This window comes from Oreochromis niloticus, linkage group LG9 (genome assembly GCF_001858045.2).
Source record: "Oreochromis niloticus isolate F11D_XX linkage group LG9, O_niloticus_UMD_NMBU, whole genome shotgun sequence".
NCBI lineage: Eukaryota > Metazoa > Chordata > Actinopteri > Cichliformes > Cichlidae > Oreochromis > Oreochromis niloticus.
In genome coordinates, this window is record NC_031974.2 from 5,659,849 (window position 1) to 5,675,302 (window position 15,454).

Here is a 15,454-nt window from a genome sequence, read left to right on the forward strand (position 1 = left end):
CCTCCAACGACTCCAATGTGTTTTTTCTGCGTACGGGTTCCCTGAGGAAAAAAATGTAACTTTTAAAATCGAACAACAGACACGATTTAAAAACAAACGTTTTATTTGTTCAGCACCTTTCAGCGAGCAGCGTGAACTGTGTACACAGAACAAAACCTGTGACCAAAACGCATAAATGCTCATTACAAACAAACTTTCAGGGACGGGTAAAAACAAGCCTGTTTGTGAGGAAACTCTCAGACTTTCACCAACAACACGAAGACATTTTGAAATGGTTTCAAATCAAATTATGAGGGAGGAAGAAGAAGCAGAGAAGGAGCAAAATAACAGGTGCAAACAGAGACCAGCGCTGCACGAATCAGCATTTCACATTTTTCTACTTCATCTCTCAGTCTGCTGCATCCGTCACAAAAACACCGCCACAGCAGGAACCTGGTCACATCCGACATGTCACCATGGACGCAGGTCGGCCCGAGAACGGCTGGTTTTATAAATGTGAACGGAAACCACTCGAGGAGCCCGATCACCAGTTTGGACCTGTGGAGGCGGGGACAGAAAGAGATGAAGTCAGACAAAAAAAGGAAAGAAACTCCAGGCTAACAGGGGGGTGAAGAATAAAAAAACCAAGGATTTAACTGGTCGAACTGGAAAGAGACGAGGCGAGAAGACTGGATTGGACGAGATCCAGGAAGCTGATCTGTGTGGGCGGGTGAGGAAACCACCTTTGACTAAAATGTGTCAGCGGGGTAAAGTTCAGAGGGAATATCCCACTAACCGAGCACCTCAGACAGGCAGGGAGAAGGGGAGGAGCTTAAGGTCCGTTACACAATGGGGACAAAGCCGACTAAATGTGTCAGAGCGAGCCTCAGACAGCAGCGAGCCGCGGCTGTGATGTCTGCCTTTCAGCAGCTTTACAACCAGCTCCAGGTGGAGGCAGTCAGAATAAAGACTGAGAGGTGGGGTTAAAGAGGGAGGAGCATCTGTTGGTGACAGCAATGAGCACCAATGCTGTATGGAAGGAAAAAGGTGATCTTTTTAAAAGAAAACCTTTTTCTCTTATATGTTTTTAACATGAGAGCTGATGAGTGGTTTTGGTTAAAAACAACAATATTTATTCGACCATCAGTGCCAGACGACCTTAAACCTTGAAAATATGAGCAGTGAGGAGGATCAGACTCCTCAGCTCCTCGGTCACACCTCCTCAGGGACTTTTATTTTTAATTCCTTTTTAACATCTTGTTAAATTTACCTGCAGAGCTGTTGTGGAAGTTCTGTTTCCGAAAGCCGAAGCGATTGTTCCTTTGTTGGGCGCCTGTGTTCAGCCTGTTCAGAGCTCCTCTCCTCGGTCCCTGTGGAGCAGAAAAAGACCGAAGTCACTGGGTGTGTCTCAGTTCAGGGACGGCGTCCTTCAAGGGACGATAAATTAAACATTTATAGCTTGTGAATTTTCTTTTTACTCATACAAAACAAACAAAGTGGTGCCAATCTATTAAAAGAACAATATTTGTCTCTTGTATACACAATACCTCCATATATACACTGTAAAAATTGTCTTTGAGATGAAGATTTGAAATGATATGAAACAGAAATACATGCACCCTGAATCTTCACTGAACCTTAGTATTTGAAACGGATACATTTCACTGCTTTAAGTTTTTAATTGAACACCTCAGCTAATCATGTTTTTACAGAGCTGTGGCCTCCCAGCCTCAGATACTTAACATGGCAAAAACATCCCAGTAAAAGTAAAAAAAATTTTTAAAAGATTAAAAAATAACACATCACTAAGCCAGGTGAGACTCGCTGTAACCCGGCTCTTAATGCTCACCGTGCTTCCATCTCGCCTCCTGTGGTCCATATGAGACATCTTATTGTTGTATCGCATATCTGAATCACTGTAATCACAATAACAAAAACATGTTAAAACTATTTAATCAGTTAGGGACAAGAATAAAATAAACTTTACTTCAGTTTTTTAAAACTGAAGGATCGTGTGCTTGACTGTACTTAAGTGTCCTAAAGACATTAAAGCCTGGATGGCCCTCAACCTTTAAAATTACGATAGAAACACTGAGGTGTTGGTGTTTGGCGTTAACCACTCAGACCACCTCAGTCGATTTGCGTTCCTTGGCCCGGGACATCAGGCCGACTATCACAAAGCTTTTTAAATCTCTTCCTCCACATCTTCTCTTTGGCTGTTGACACCTTGTGACGTGTTTTTTTTTTTATTGTATTCTATGTGTTTTTATGTCTTAACTCCTCTGTACAGCACTTTGGCCCATGGCAGTTGTTTTAAAGTGCAGCTGGTAAAGTATGACAGTTATATTAATACAACAGCGAGTCAAATGTCAATGTGCAGAAAACATCTGGAGGCAAACAAACATCTTTTTAATACATGCATCGACTCTTCTGTCAGACACCAGGTGCAGCCTGCTGAAGGTGGAGCTATCCATTATGATCCCAACTGAGTCACTGATGAAAACCACAACAAAGAATAAAAGCCCTACTGCAGGTCAGGTCACATGACATGACCACAGGCAAAACACCACAAATCAGCTTAATAAACAAAGTCTGGCTCACTGGGAGCTCACTTCCTGTTTGACTTCTTCACGTGTTTTCTTTGTCTCAACCTGTTTGTGACAAACTGAGCTCATTTTATTTTGAAGAGTTCTTTGAGTGAGTCCAAAAGGCATTCAACTCCAAGCTAAACAAATCCATTTTGCTGTCTTTGTTAAAACGGGACCATTTTTATGCTCCTACAGGCTACAACAGCAACGTTGTAATATAATTATGCAAATAAAAATTAAAAACCAAGTTCAGAGTGTAAACAACAGACCTGTGCAGTGGGCTGCAGAGTGACATCAGAGCTACTGGTGAAGCTTGGACGATGTTTTTACATTTCCTTATGAAATATTGATTCGTGGAGCTCAGATCCACAGAAATGTTTACAGACTTCACTCACATTTGTTTATTTTTGGTTTTTTGGCATAATTTGGGGTTTTTTCCCCCCCATAAGCAGACTATACTCTGGAGGATCAGTTTGGAGACAGATTATCTCTTCGCTCTTCCTGCTCTGGAAGGTCCATGTAACAAGGACTACCTCCTACCTCCTTGCACCTAATCTAAGAAAGATTGCCCCTTCTGATAATTGTTATATTATATTGAGCAGAATATTATATTATATTATATTCTGCCAAAAACAGCATCTACATCTGGCAGAAACATTACCAAGTGCTTGATAAGAAGACTTAAGTTAAAACCCACCTGCATGCACCCAGGGGGCGCTGTGACATAGTGCTCCCAGCTATTGTAACTTTAACCCCTTCCAGTTTCTCCTGTCGCCGCCTTTCCAGGTCGTGCCTCAGGTCACCCGGACCTCGCACTGGCTGCAGCCTCACACCCTGAGGTCAATTTACCAAAAGGATTAAGAATCAGTCATAGCCAGAGCTCGCCGATAGCCTCTAGTATCGAGTGCATTTCTTTTTTATTTCTTTCTTCTTTTTTTTTTTTTACCTGTGTTGGTCTCGAGGAGAACAGAGGCTCGTCGTCACTGAGCAGCGAGGCCATATCCAAACTGAAACCTCTGCAGACGAGACAAGAAGGAGAAACCCAAGAGACAAGATTTTAGAGTCATTTTTAAGGTGTCTGTAAAACAAAATGAAGATATTTCTTATAATTTATGGAACATTTTCACCATCACTTTACATTGGCAGATAAAACTAACTTTATGCCCACCACCTACCGGTTTGACTCCAATCCCTCGTCCGGCGTCAGCTCCTCCATCTCTTCTTCAGAAAAGCCGCCTTCTTGTGGAGCCGAGAAGCGCTCATTCAGGGTGATCCCATCCCCTCTGAAATACTGCTCTGCAAATGCAGACAACACACACTTAAAACACACCAATTGTACGACTATTTCTACTTCTTAGCTCACTTTTCTTCTCTATGATTACATGCACATCAGTGCTGCTTGATGCCTTCTCTAAGCTCTCTCTGGTATATTTAATGACATATTTTATCCTTTTATTGTAATTTTACTCTGTCCAAAAGAACAACAGAATCCCGTTACTCTTATTTTGAAAGTTTAGTTGCTTCTAACCAACAAGTCCTGCTCATGTCTAAGAAATTAAAGTAAGCTTCCAGTGGAGTCGCATTTCATCCCAGAGTCAGACTGGTTCTGCTCTGGAGATCTGACGTGAGCTGGACGGTTTACTTTAACCAGACCCTGCACCACACACAGAACTGTTTCGTGTACTGGTAGCCTAACCTGGCTGATGCTGCAGAGAACTGCAAAGACAACCTGTGGGCACCTAAGACTGTGTAGCCTCCAATTAGTTTTAGGAGGAAGACAAGGAGTGCAATAACCTCACCTACCAAAATTTATTGCCACAAACACTGTGCCACACATTCTTGGACCTAGTTTTTGTTGTTTTGTCAGAAAATATCAGCAGGCCCTGTGTACAACATGCAGTACTAACCTTTGACAAGGTGCACGAGTGTGATAATCTCCTGGGCAAACGTCCCAGTGTGCATGGCGGTCTCCTGATATGTGCCAGAGTGCTCCAGCATGGGCAGGAAGTCCAGACGCTGGCGACCAACATGGACCAGATCTAAAGAGAGCTGCCTGTCTGAAGAATAACACAGCGGGCTGCAGGACGAGGAAGAAAAGAGGGAGATTGATACCAGCATAATGAATAAACACACGATAAATGATCCTTGTGGCCGGGGAATTGGTGTTTGTTTAGCATGGCTTAATTCACTGAAAATTAGCTTTAACAATGCCATTTTAATATTTATTTTCTAAACTATGTTTACATCCTTATTTAATGCAGTTTTTAAAAGATGGATCTTAAATGTACAGTCATTTCTGTACCAATCATACTTAAGTAAAAAAGTCGTTACCTTACCCAGTAAACTTACCTTTAACAAGTCCCACAAATCACAATGCTTACAGTAACTAGAGCCTTTTATTTGGTTAAATAAAAAGGAAGGTTTTCACCCTTAAACGCACAGAGAATCACACCAATTTTATTCATTTTAATGGATATTTAAAAAGGCTTAAAGGGGAAGCCAGAGAAGCTCAATATACGCTTTTTTTTTTTTTTTTTTTTTTAAACTGGCAGGTGAGTTAAAGCTTGGGGTGAAAGTTCACACTTCTTTTCTCGTACGAAATCTTCGACTCTTAGTTCATATATCTGATCCACTTGTCTGCTGGATTCTCCAGTCCTGTCACAGTTCAAGAGGAACGATACAGAAATGTCCGATTGTACACAGTCTTTGAATTCATATCCTCCTCCTGAAGATTACTTCTTTTAGAAGCTTCCTTTTCAAAGCACTGTTGAAGGACAGTCCTCATGATTAACCTCTTGGTCAAAGATCTGAATATGATTGAAGGTTTCCAGTTATCCAGATTAGTGGTGTTTCTGTTTATGGAGTCCATTTTTCCTTTCAACAGTAGTGATTATTGAGGTCTTCTTCTGAAAGAACTGACAAGGCCTCCAATTATCTGCTGTCACTGCTGAAGATTATGTTCGTGGATTTATTTTCTCCTCTTCTTAAACAGAGGACACTTTCACTTCGGTTTTCTTCTGAATAGATCCTCCTTTTTGTTCACTGCTTTGAAATGCTCCTGCTCCTAATTTATTCAGGTTTATAGCTTCATCGCCATCTTTTCAAAAGGTTAATAAGGGTACATTTTCCCAGTTATCTTCCGTGATGATGATGATGATGATGATGATGATGATGATGATGATGATGATTCCTTTATTTTAGCTGGTTCATGATATTCACGTTATCAGTCTCCTCCTCAACAAGCCTGTAATTTATGATTAGGCCGTGAAGTTGAACTATTTTCATGATCCATCCATCAGATTCCAATGGCTGGGTGTACAAAACAGGGACTTGATTGTGCCTGCCTTTACCTGGACAATTCCTTGCATCTGGATCCCGGGCACGCTTTCCAATAAGATTGTGCTTATACAAACATGAATTGGCCAAAACTCACTCACAGCATGCACTTTCTGAGCAGGACTCAATTCACTGTCTCTCCTTCTTCCAATAACTGATTGGTGCACACAGGTTTGTCATTGATTTCTAAATGTCATCTCTGGTATGTGGCCCGAACAGTAGCTGCCGAGTCTTCTCATCTTCCTGCGAAATGTCTCATTTTATGGCTTCCCAACATTTTCTCCATGGCAGAGCCTTCAGATCATCATCATCTTCTTTTGCTTGCTGTAGTGAACTTCCTCTCTGGCATTCAGGCAACAAAGTGTGTGGTTTATCACAGCGCATATCATGCGCAGCGTTTCCATGTTTATTTTTAGTAGTACCATCCGTTACTGCCAGCTTTGCTCAACTTCCCTTTCAAAACAAGAGAAGGAACAGATATTTCCTCTTCCAGTAGCAACAGCATTAGTCCAGACATCACTGACTGTGTCCTTAAATGCACGCACGAGGCAAATTCTAATTTCAATGAGGATCGTTTTCCATTTCCAAGCAGCTCCAAAAGAAAGCAGAAGCAAAAACTCTCCTTTATGTTATCAGCACACCAAAGACACCATATTACCAAGTGATGACAGGCAGTGAGAGATGGTGTTTGGAGGGTGCACGTCACTCTTTTTTGATTTTAGAAAACGTGGTTCAATGTAGGTTTCAGTAGCAATTTCTTCTTCAGACTTTATAGTCTGACTGCGCCTGAGATCCTCCTGAAAAACATGTTTGATTGCCAGCGCCCACAGGAGTTGCATCTGCTGATCGAATCCTGTCAGTATTGTCTTGTATCCCACATTGAGCTTTCAGTCCATCAATCAGTAAAAACCAACAATGTTGCAGATTTACGGCAAATATGCCTCTCAAAGCACTTTCAAGTCAAACATCATCCAGAGTTGTGGGTAGAAATTGCACCTTTCCATCCTCAACGGGGATAAATTAGGATTCAGTCATCTTCATTACCAAATAACAGGTCCTTTGGTTCATCTACACAATTTAACTTGACCTGTTAAAAAAAGAAATCAAGTGCAAAATGGCTTCCTTTATTTGTGCGACTGGAACTTGAATTCAATGAAACAACAAGTTTCTTCCAAATTTTCTTCCAGGTGAATTCTGCAAAGCACAAATGAAGACTCCACATCAGCACCACGCTTCCTAAAAGAAAGGCCATATTCAGTTGGAGACTGACATCATCATGAAGTTGGAACTTCCTTTTGTTTTCCTTGAGGGTGTCCTGCAGTCCACAAGTATTCATGAGCGTGACTTCCACTTTAAATCAACATGGATTCCTTGGAGAAACTTCTACGAAGCATCCCAGTCGTATGAGGTAACGGCAAATATGATTTGGCAGATCCCTTTAATTCCCCATAAGGGAACACATTTCCAGTACTGGTTCTGAATCTCCCAGTTTTCAGACCAATTTCATCCAAAATCAATTTTAATATCAGATGACATGAAATTGTTTGTGCTTTTTCCAATCCCAGTCTTCAAACTCCATGTGGCAGCTTTCTAGTTTGTTTTTTTTTCTTTCTTCACAAGATCATGAAAAGAAAGTGTGAACTTTCACCCCTCACCCTTGAGAACGTCATTAAAAAAAATACTCTACCTGTTCTGGTTTATGGGCCGACTCATGTCCACCTTGATGGTTAGCGTTTCCTCTGTTAAAACCGTCACATTATTGGCTTTCTGATTGCTCCGTCCCTGCTGCCTCAAACGGGGCATTTTAGGGTCCAAATCCCTCCCTGGGGGCCGTTCCAGACTTCTAGGCCTGTCCTGTTCCCACTGTTGAAGTTTGTCTTTTTCTGCCCAGTTGGGCTCATCTTCAGTGTCGTCATCATAATCTTCCCTAAAGGGTTGGTACCCTTGTCTCTGCTCCTCGTGAGGAAGATCTTGGTATCCCTGGGAGGCCTGCTGTAAGCGTGGGTGATTTCTTGGTTGCCCTGGCCGTCCACTTTGATTTGGGTTGTACCGCCTTCTTGCTGGTTGAGTGGCACCTCTCCCCCTGTGATTCACGGGGCCACCTTGAACACCATATCTTGCCGCATTTGACCTGTCCTGAAGCACAGGGCTTCTCCTAGTTTCATAATAGTTTGATTCCCCCGAATTATCTTGATAACGGTGTTCTTGTGGATCTTCCTGATCATTCAACCTGGTTCCCGTCTTCCTAAAAAGCTCCTCAGAGGAGCCACCTGGACGGGGCTTCCTCTGTCGATCAAACTCAGGCTTGAGATCCCTGTGGTCATCAAACCTTTCCCACCGTGGCAGCTTTCTATTGTCTCGGATGCCATGATCGTGTTCAATGACAAGTGGCCCCGAGTATCGACCATCTCCGTGGGGGAGGTTCCCCCGAGTGTCTTCACCAAACTCATGTCTGGTTGCTTCCATTGAGTAACCCTGTTCCCCAAAGTCCTTCTCATTCCTGGACCTGTGGTGGCATAAGAGGAGGTGGTTCAACATCTTCACTTTTAAATTCAGACTGGAAATAATCAAACCTAAATGAATCAATATGTAATCATTAATGTATTATCACTGGTAACACAAATAATGAAAAGAGGTCAAAATAAGACAAAAAGAACTTTACATTTCTCAGAAAGAAGGTAAGAAACTATAAGCCATGCAATATTTAACACTAGAGTAGTGTATTAGTGAAATTAAGGCATGAAGATGAACAGTGAGGAAATTTGCGCTACGGAAAATTAGAAGATAGGAATCTTCTACGTTCTTCATTTCCCGATAGTGCTGCAAAGCATTTTGCTTAAAATTTACCCAGGATGATTGACGTCATCCATTTCTCTTCTTTGTCTTTTAAAAGGGAGGCCCCTCTCATGATGTGGGTTTTCCCTCTGTCTGCCTCTATTAGGACCTTGAGTGAATCTCCTTCCTCTTTCCCCATCTCCTCCAACTCTTTGGTCGTCAGACCTCAAACTGGGACTGAGGTCTCTGACCCTCCACCGATCCCTGACCTGCTCCTCTCTCTTCCAGCCCATCCCCGAATCCCTCTGGTCTGAATGAGACCTCGGTGTCGGTGGCAACCTTTCCCTCGTGAACCTCGGAGGCGACCGACTCCTGTTTTCAAAATTCTGGAATTCCTCTCTAAACCCTTCTCTTCTCCTATCGCCATCAAATCCTCCATCTCTCACTGGGGAAAACCTCCATTCTTCATAGCGTACATCATGACGGGGTGATAACCTCCTGTGGTGAAACTCCTCCCGATCTTTGTAAGGCTGATGTTCAAATCGATGGTCATCTGTGAATGGAGGGGATCTCCTCTGCCCTTCTGGATACATGTCTTCACTGAAGTTCTCCCTGATTTCTTCAGAACCTTTCCAAAAGCGTTCCCTCCTGTCCATAGAAATCCCATCCAGATCTCCACTTGGTCTGTGTGGATCAAAGCCAGGTTCCTCCAATGCCAACCTCCTGAAAAAGTGAACATAGAAAAAAAAAAAACCAACTATCATTTTAGAAACAGATAGCACCGGAATTAATACATCAGCATCTAGAAAATAATTTTAAATCAATTTTTGGGAAGCATAACTTCACTTGGAAGTACAATCTAGAACACTAGCAAGATCTTGTAAGAAAATAACCAAATAGGTATATTCAAAACAATGAGGACTGCAATTACCAGTTTTAAAAAATCTGATTCATTTCTAAAAATGCAATGACGTAATGAAAACCAACAACATACCCATAAAAATTACAAGAACAGTAACTTAAAATCAATAAAATTAGTAGAAATTGAACACTTGTGAGTTTAGCTGTGTTGGAGTACACCCAATAACAGATGATAACTTGTCAGAGCTATTTAAACTATAAAATATAAAACTGTCTGAGAGATATTAAGGTTTCACGCCATATAGGACATTAAAATCAACTTTTCAAATTTTAAAACCAACTTTAAGGCTAATTAGAAGCCAAAATAATGACCTCAGTGCAGCTATGACGTGGTCAGATTTTTCTTTCTTTCACTAAGAACTCTGCCAGATAAAGTTGGTTACGGTGCTTTGTAGGGCTGTGCGATATGACCAAAATCTCATATCCCGATATAAGACATCTATCGTCCCGATAACGATATAAATCACAAAAATTTAACATTTTCTGTAAATTGTGTGAATCTCAGGCAGCTCGACTTGCGTGAAGTGTTTCCAGCTGGGCATTGTGTACCTGGAGTCGAGTGTTTTAACCGATGCATGAAACGATACATTTTTAGGCATAAGTTGTAACGGCCGCAGTTTTCTTTGTGAGTATTTATTACACAGCGTGCTGCGGGGAAAAGCCTGTTCTAACGTTTGAGTCAAAGGTTTTTTTAGCACCCAACAGCTCTTTTTTGCTTCTCATCCGTAAATACTCTGCATACTCTTTCACATGATTCAGTTTATTTTGAAAAGTCTCAACAGGATCTTGAGCTTTATTGTGAAAGGTTTGTGGAAAATAAACAAGCGGACACGCAATGGTTTTAGCTTCGTTGTTGCTAAAGACAACGCATCAAAACAGGCGCTTGTCTGTCCGTAGTGTGGTTATATTTGTTACGGCCCTGGCCATAATGTGTTTTGGTGGCTGTTTCTTGTTCTGTCTGTGTCTTTAAGTCTCTGTGGCTCTTTGTGTGGCTCTTTTTCAAAATCCCTCACCAGCAGTTGTCCCGGGGCAGCCACTGACAGCAGCAGCAGACCTGACCCTGGCTTCCAAAACCTGTGACATTTGTGCCTGTGACTCTTGCGACTTTCTGAGTTCTGTATATAGTGTGTACATTAGTTTTCATTGTAAATAGCACATTGTAAATAGCACTGGAACAGAAGGGGTGAGCTGCCTTATTGTTTTTCCTTGCACTGTTTTCTCCTGTTTATTTCAGTTAGGGAGTTAGATGTAGCATTTGTCTTTTGTTTGGTGTTTGTTTCACATAGGGTTTTAGATAGCACCTCCTCCTGACTTAGCTTGTTTTGTTTGTTATTTTGGCCTTTGTTCACCCCGGAGCTTCATTTTCAGTGTAAACAAATAAACCACCATTCACTAAGAAATCGTTTTTCCCCTGTGTATGGTTTTGGGGACCAGGGCGGGGTCAATCTTTTTAACTCTTATGTTACGTTCCTGTACCCCTAGACTGGGGCATAACAATATTAAATATAAGAGAAAGAGAGAACTTTAAGAAATTAATATAGCCACTACAGTGACCATCAAAATGATGAAAAAATATTGCCGTAAACCAAGGCTGCACGATTTTGCATAAAATGAGAATCACGATTTTTTTGCTTAGAATTGAGATCATGATTCTCTCACGATTTTCTTTTCCAGTATAAATATTTATTGCACTTATTAGCTGCACATCAACTTCGTAACAGTTGAGACTGAACATAAAAACAATAAATGAACATAAAAACAATAAATGAACATAAAAACAATAAATGTCTCACATTTTGTGGTTGCCGCAAAATGTTGTACTGCTTGTAATTCCGTCTCCACCGTTGCTCGACACTGCGTGTATAGAGCAGGTAGTGCAACATTTGAAAAATAGTTGCAGGACGGCACTGTGTAGCGTTTGGCTAGGGTGTTGATCATTTTCCTAAATCGCTCGTTTTGCACAGTGTTGATGGGAGCCATATTTTTAGACAGGTGATAAGTGATAGCCTCCGTAATTTCTTTGTGCCTGCGGGAGTTCGACGGGTATGGGGAAGCGCTGTATAAGGTTCCCGTTATTGATGTGGTTGACTGGGACGGATTTTCTCCTGTCACTTTCTTGGCCTTTACAGCTTCATCTCTCACGTGCTCTCCGTTGTTTTTTCCCTGCCAGCTGGCTTCTGTATCACGTGGTATAAGGCTCCGCCCTTGTCATTTGTTGAGCAGGAAGAGTGAGCGCTTGTTTTCATGCAGATTATGTCCCGGATCAAAATGCGGTACAATCGTCATCTTTTCTTTTCTTTTTTTTAAATCGTTGTCATTTGGAAATGAGATCGCACATAAGTATGAATTGAGATCGCGATTTTCTAACGATTAATTGTGCAGCCCTACCGTAAACAGTTTATTTTGCAACACCACGAAACAAACAATAGCGTAAAATGAAACGACAGACGTTTTTTTATCGTCATCCGATATATATCGTTATATCGAACAGCCCTAGTGCTTTGCAATGTTCCTGTGAACAGAGCATTGCAGTCAAGTGGAAAAAAAGTACAGGCCAGATTTCCATCGACCTTATGGAACAGAAAGCTCCAAACTTTTTCAATACTTTCAGATGATAGAAAACAGAACAACAGCATAGTTAGAGCTGACTTTGGAAAATAAGGTGAACAACTGAAATTTCCAGACTCTCAGCTTCAGCACCAGTGATCGCATCAGTTTGTCTCGGTGTACACAGGGGTGGAGACAGGTAAACATAACTGTGCCTCTTGACAAGTTAAACAGCAGTGGTCCTAAAAATGACCTCCTGGGAACACCAGACGATATAAAATATTCCCCAAGTAACCAAACACTACAGTCACACGCTAGAATGGATGTATAATAAAAGTACAGTTAGTGCAGCATATTTACCTGTAATGTGGTGATCGAGACCGTGGTATTGACATTTTGTCAACCTTAAAGGAAAGAACAGCATTTTATTACAACATCAAGAGTGCCGGGAAAACACCCAATTTTACAGTCAACTCTACAGCAGGTGCTCAAGAGGACAAAACTCAGCCTTTCAACTAGTGCATTCGTTTCTGCAAGAAAGCTTGAACAGGGCTTAAACTTCACTGCAGGCATGATTTAAAAAAGTTCAAAGACATGTGGATATTAAAATAATGGACAAATACGGTTACAACAACCTAATAAGGTTCAGCAAAAACATCGCACTGGTGTACAACAACTGGACAGAGGTGGGCCGACACCTGACACTTTCCACCACAGTATGTATACTCTGGCTTGCATATCTGTATATTAGAAACACGATTTTAAAATAGTTTGTAACTCAGGAAACACTAGTTCAGCAAAATAGATTTTAAAAAGTTATTAAAAGTCTCCCCTGCTACCACAGCTATATAAAAAAATAACAATCTTTTAACGATACTCTGCATAAGCTAAACAAGCTAAAGTTAACATTAGTAGCGCTCCCATCTTAAATATTATAATCATGCATTAACTACTTCCATCAAATATAAAGTTAACCAGTATCCACTGCATTAATCGATTACTCATCCAAACCATCTGTAATGTAGGTTTTCAGACTGGATAAATGGCTGCAGGTCTCACATCACACCAACCTGAATATTTTCTACAAACTAAGACATTTAATTAACTCACTGAGCACCAGGAACATCAGGGTCAGCGGTGCTTTAAGGGGCATCAAAAACAGCCGTTATCTTGCATGTCATCACACATGTTTCCTAAACTAAACGAGGATAAATCCGGTTAGCAGCTAATGCTACGCAGTTCTCTTACCTTTGACCGCGACGCGCGACAGGCCAACCAACGACTAACAACGCTAGCTAAAACAAGGATAAACGCACCAAAATACGACCAAATAACAGATTAGAAACCGAGATTATAATCCTGTCTGTCGTTAAATTTAACTAAACGCCAGCTGCGTGCTACTCTTTTCGTTAAACACTGTAAATAAAGAGACTGTGTGGACATTTGCTCCCATAGATCCGCCAAAAAAACCTGAGTTCAACACTTCCGCCAACTGCCTTTCAAAATAAGACGGTTTAAAGCATCTTAAAAATATGTGCTAAATATCAGCCACACCGTTACACTGTTTCAGCTTTGGTGAAAACTTTTCTACCATATTTACGATAGAGTTACTTTATTTATTCATTTTAGCTCGAATATTTTATTATTGTAATTAAAAATCAAATTAAAGTGAAGAAATAATCAATAATAGTTTAAATAAGTCATTTCTTGTAGTTTAGGAAAATAAAACAAAATATCAAAAGACTAAAAAAATAATAGCTTTGTTGAAATTAATATTTTTGTTATGTTATGTAATTTTGTATTAAAATTTATACTTATTTTACTTTATTGCATTTATTTTGATAAACATGGACACAACTATGTTTATCACTGTTTACAACAGTCTGCAAATGTATGTGAAGGGATGATACCGGCTGCTGGACGTTCCTTCTTTAATCTGTGTTTTAGTGGTGGCAGATTCTCAAACACAAACGTACTCAGAGAGCGCAACTCCCTCCGAAGGGCAAGGGCTATACTAAAACATTGATGTACTATGATGTTTTTAATACAATACGATGGCATTATGGCATCATTGTGATGCCCTAGGGTGTTTTTGTATTGTTTTGTACAGCTCTATTTATGCCCTTTCATATGATATTGATTTTTTTCAAAGTTAACTTTGATTCAGGTTTTTACAATGAAGGTCAAGGTCAAAAGCTTAGCCAACCTGGGTACTCATGCCCGCCAAGGCCTACTATATTGTTGTGAACTGATCAATAGGAAACTGTGGGTAATATAAAGTTGTTACTGATTTTCATATTTGCCGTGACCTTGACCCGATTTTCATCCAAACTAAATCCCTTCGAGCTGTTTTTGGTACCTACCATCACACAAACTTTAGATTGCTAACAACAGACAAATGAAACAGATTATATATCAAAACGATGAGGTCAGGCAGGAATCTCTGCGGAATATGATGTTCGTAGATGACGTTGTGAGAGTAGGGAGCAGGTGGAAGACAGCCTGGAAAGTCAGTCGAACAAAGTCAGAATAGAAAATTGACACAGAACCATCCAAAGCAACTAACAGTGCACAAGATGGGTGAAGAAGAGAGCGCATGCACGGTGGAGTGGCTGGAGACGAGTTTCAGGGGTGATTTGTGACAGAATCATAGCAGCAAGAGTGAAAGGACAGGTTTAGGATGGTGGTGAGACCTGCTGTGATGTTTGGCTTGGAGACAAAGTGGAGGAGGTCAACCTGGAGATGTTATGATTTCATTGATTAGAACTGAGTATTCCAGAGGGACAGCTCAGGCTGGAGACAAAGTCAGAGAGACGAGGCTGAGAAGGTTTGAACACATGCAGAGGGTGGAGAGTGAAGATACTGGATAGCTGGAACTGCCAGCCAGGCAGGAGGAAAAGAGGGTGACCACAGAGAGGATTCATGGTAAATGGCCCGTATTTGTATAGCGCCTTACTAGTCCCTAAGGACCCCAAAGTGCTTTACACAACCAGTCATCCACCCATTCACACATTCATGGATGTATTGATGGGTTGGTGTGCTGGCAGGGATGGGGTGAAATGGAACCAGATGATCTGCTGTGTGACCCCCAAAAGGAGCAGCTAAAAGATGAAGAAGATTGTGTGGCAATAAAATCATTAACCTTTCCCTTTAGTTACAAACTTTGCAGATTTGATAGTTTTTGTGATTCTGATGCTGCTATAATCCAGCAGTCAGTGGTTTAAAAATCTTCATCAAAATCATTTTCATGCTGAAGGCTGAAAGCCCCAACAGGAAGTTTGAATCTGTTTTGACCCCCTAAGACCTCC

At 41.0% G+C, this 15,454-nt stretch overlaps 1 protein-coding gene across 1 annotated transcript; it reads right to left on the reverse strand.

The window, feature by feature from the left end:
* Nucleotides 1-81: 81 nt before the first annotated feature.
* On the reverse strand, nt 82-13,481 carry zgc:112982 (BCLAF1 and THRAP3 family member 3). Its single transcript, XM_005460951.3, has 11 exons — nt 13,395-13,481; nt 12,507-12,550; nt 8,751-9,401; nt 7,591-8,409; nt 4,475-4,644; nt 3,743-3,863; nt 3,514-3,583; nt 3,265-3,401; nt 1,829-1,895; nt 1,250-1,349; nt 82-537 (listed from the first exon to the last, which is right to left on the reverse strand). The coding sequence occupies exons 2-11, from the start codon at nt 12,539-12,541 to the stop codon at nt 524-526; spliced, it is 2,184 nt and encodes a 727-aa protein (XP_005461008.1). The 5' UTR covers nt 12,542-12,550; nt 13,395-13,481; the 3' UTR covers nt 82-523.
* Nucleotides 13,482-15,454: the final 1,973 nt, after the last annotated feature.

Coding starts and splice junctions, on each gene's coding strand:
- zgc:112982 (XM_005460951.3), bottom strand. CDS start 12,541: ATGTCAATACCACGGTCTCGATCACCACATTACAG. Junction 8,410..8,750: donor GATGACGTCAATCATCCTGG/GTAAATTTTAAG, acceptor ATGCCACCACAG/GTCCAGGAATGAGAAGGACT. Junction 1,350..1,828: donor GGAGGCGAGATGGAAGCACG/GTGAGCATTAAG, acceptor TCTGCTCCACAG/GGACCGAGGAGAGGAGCTCT.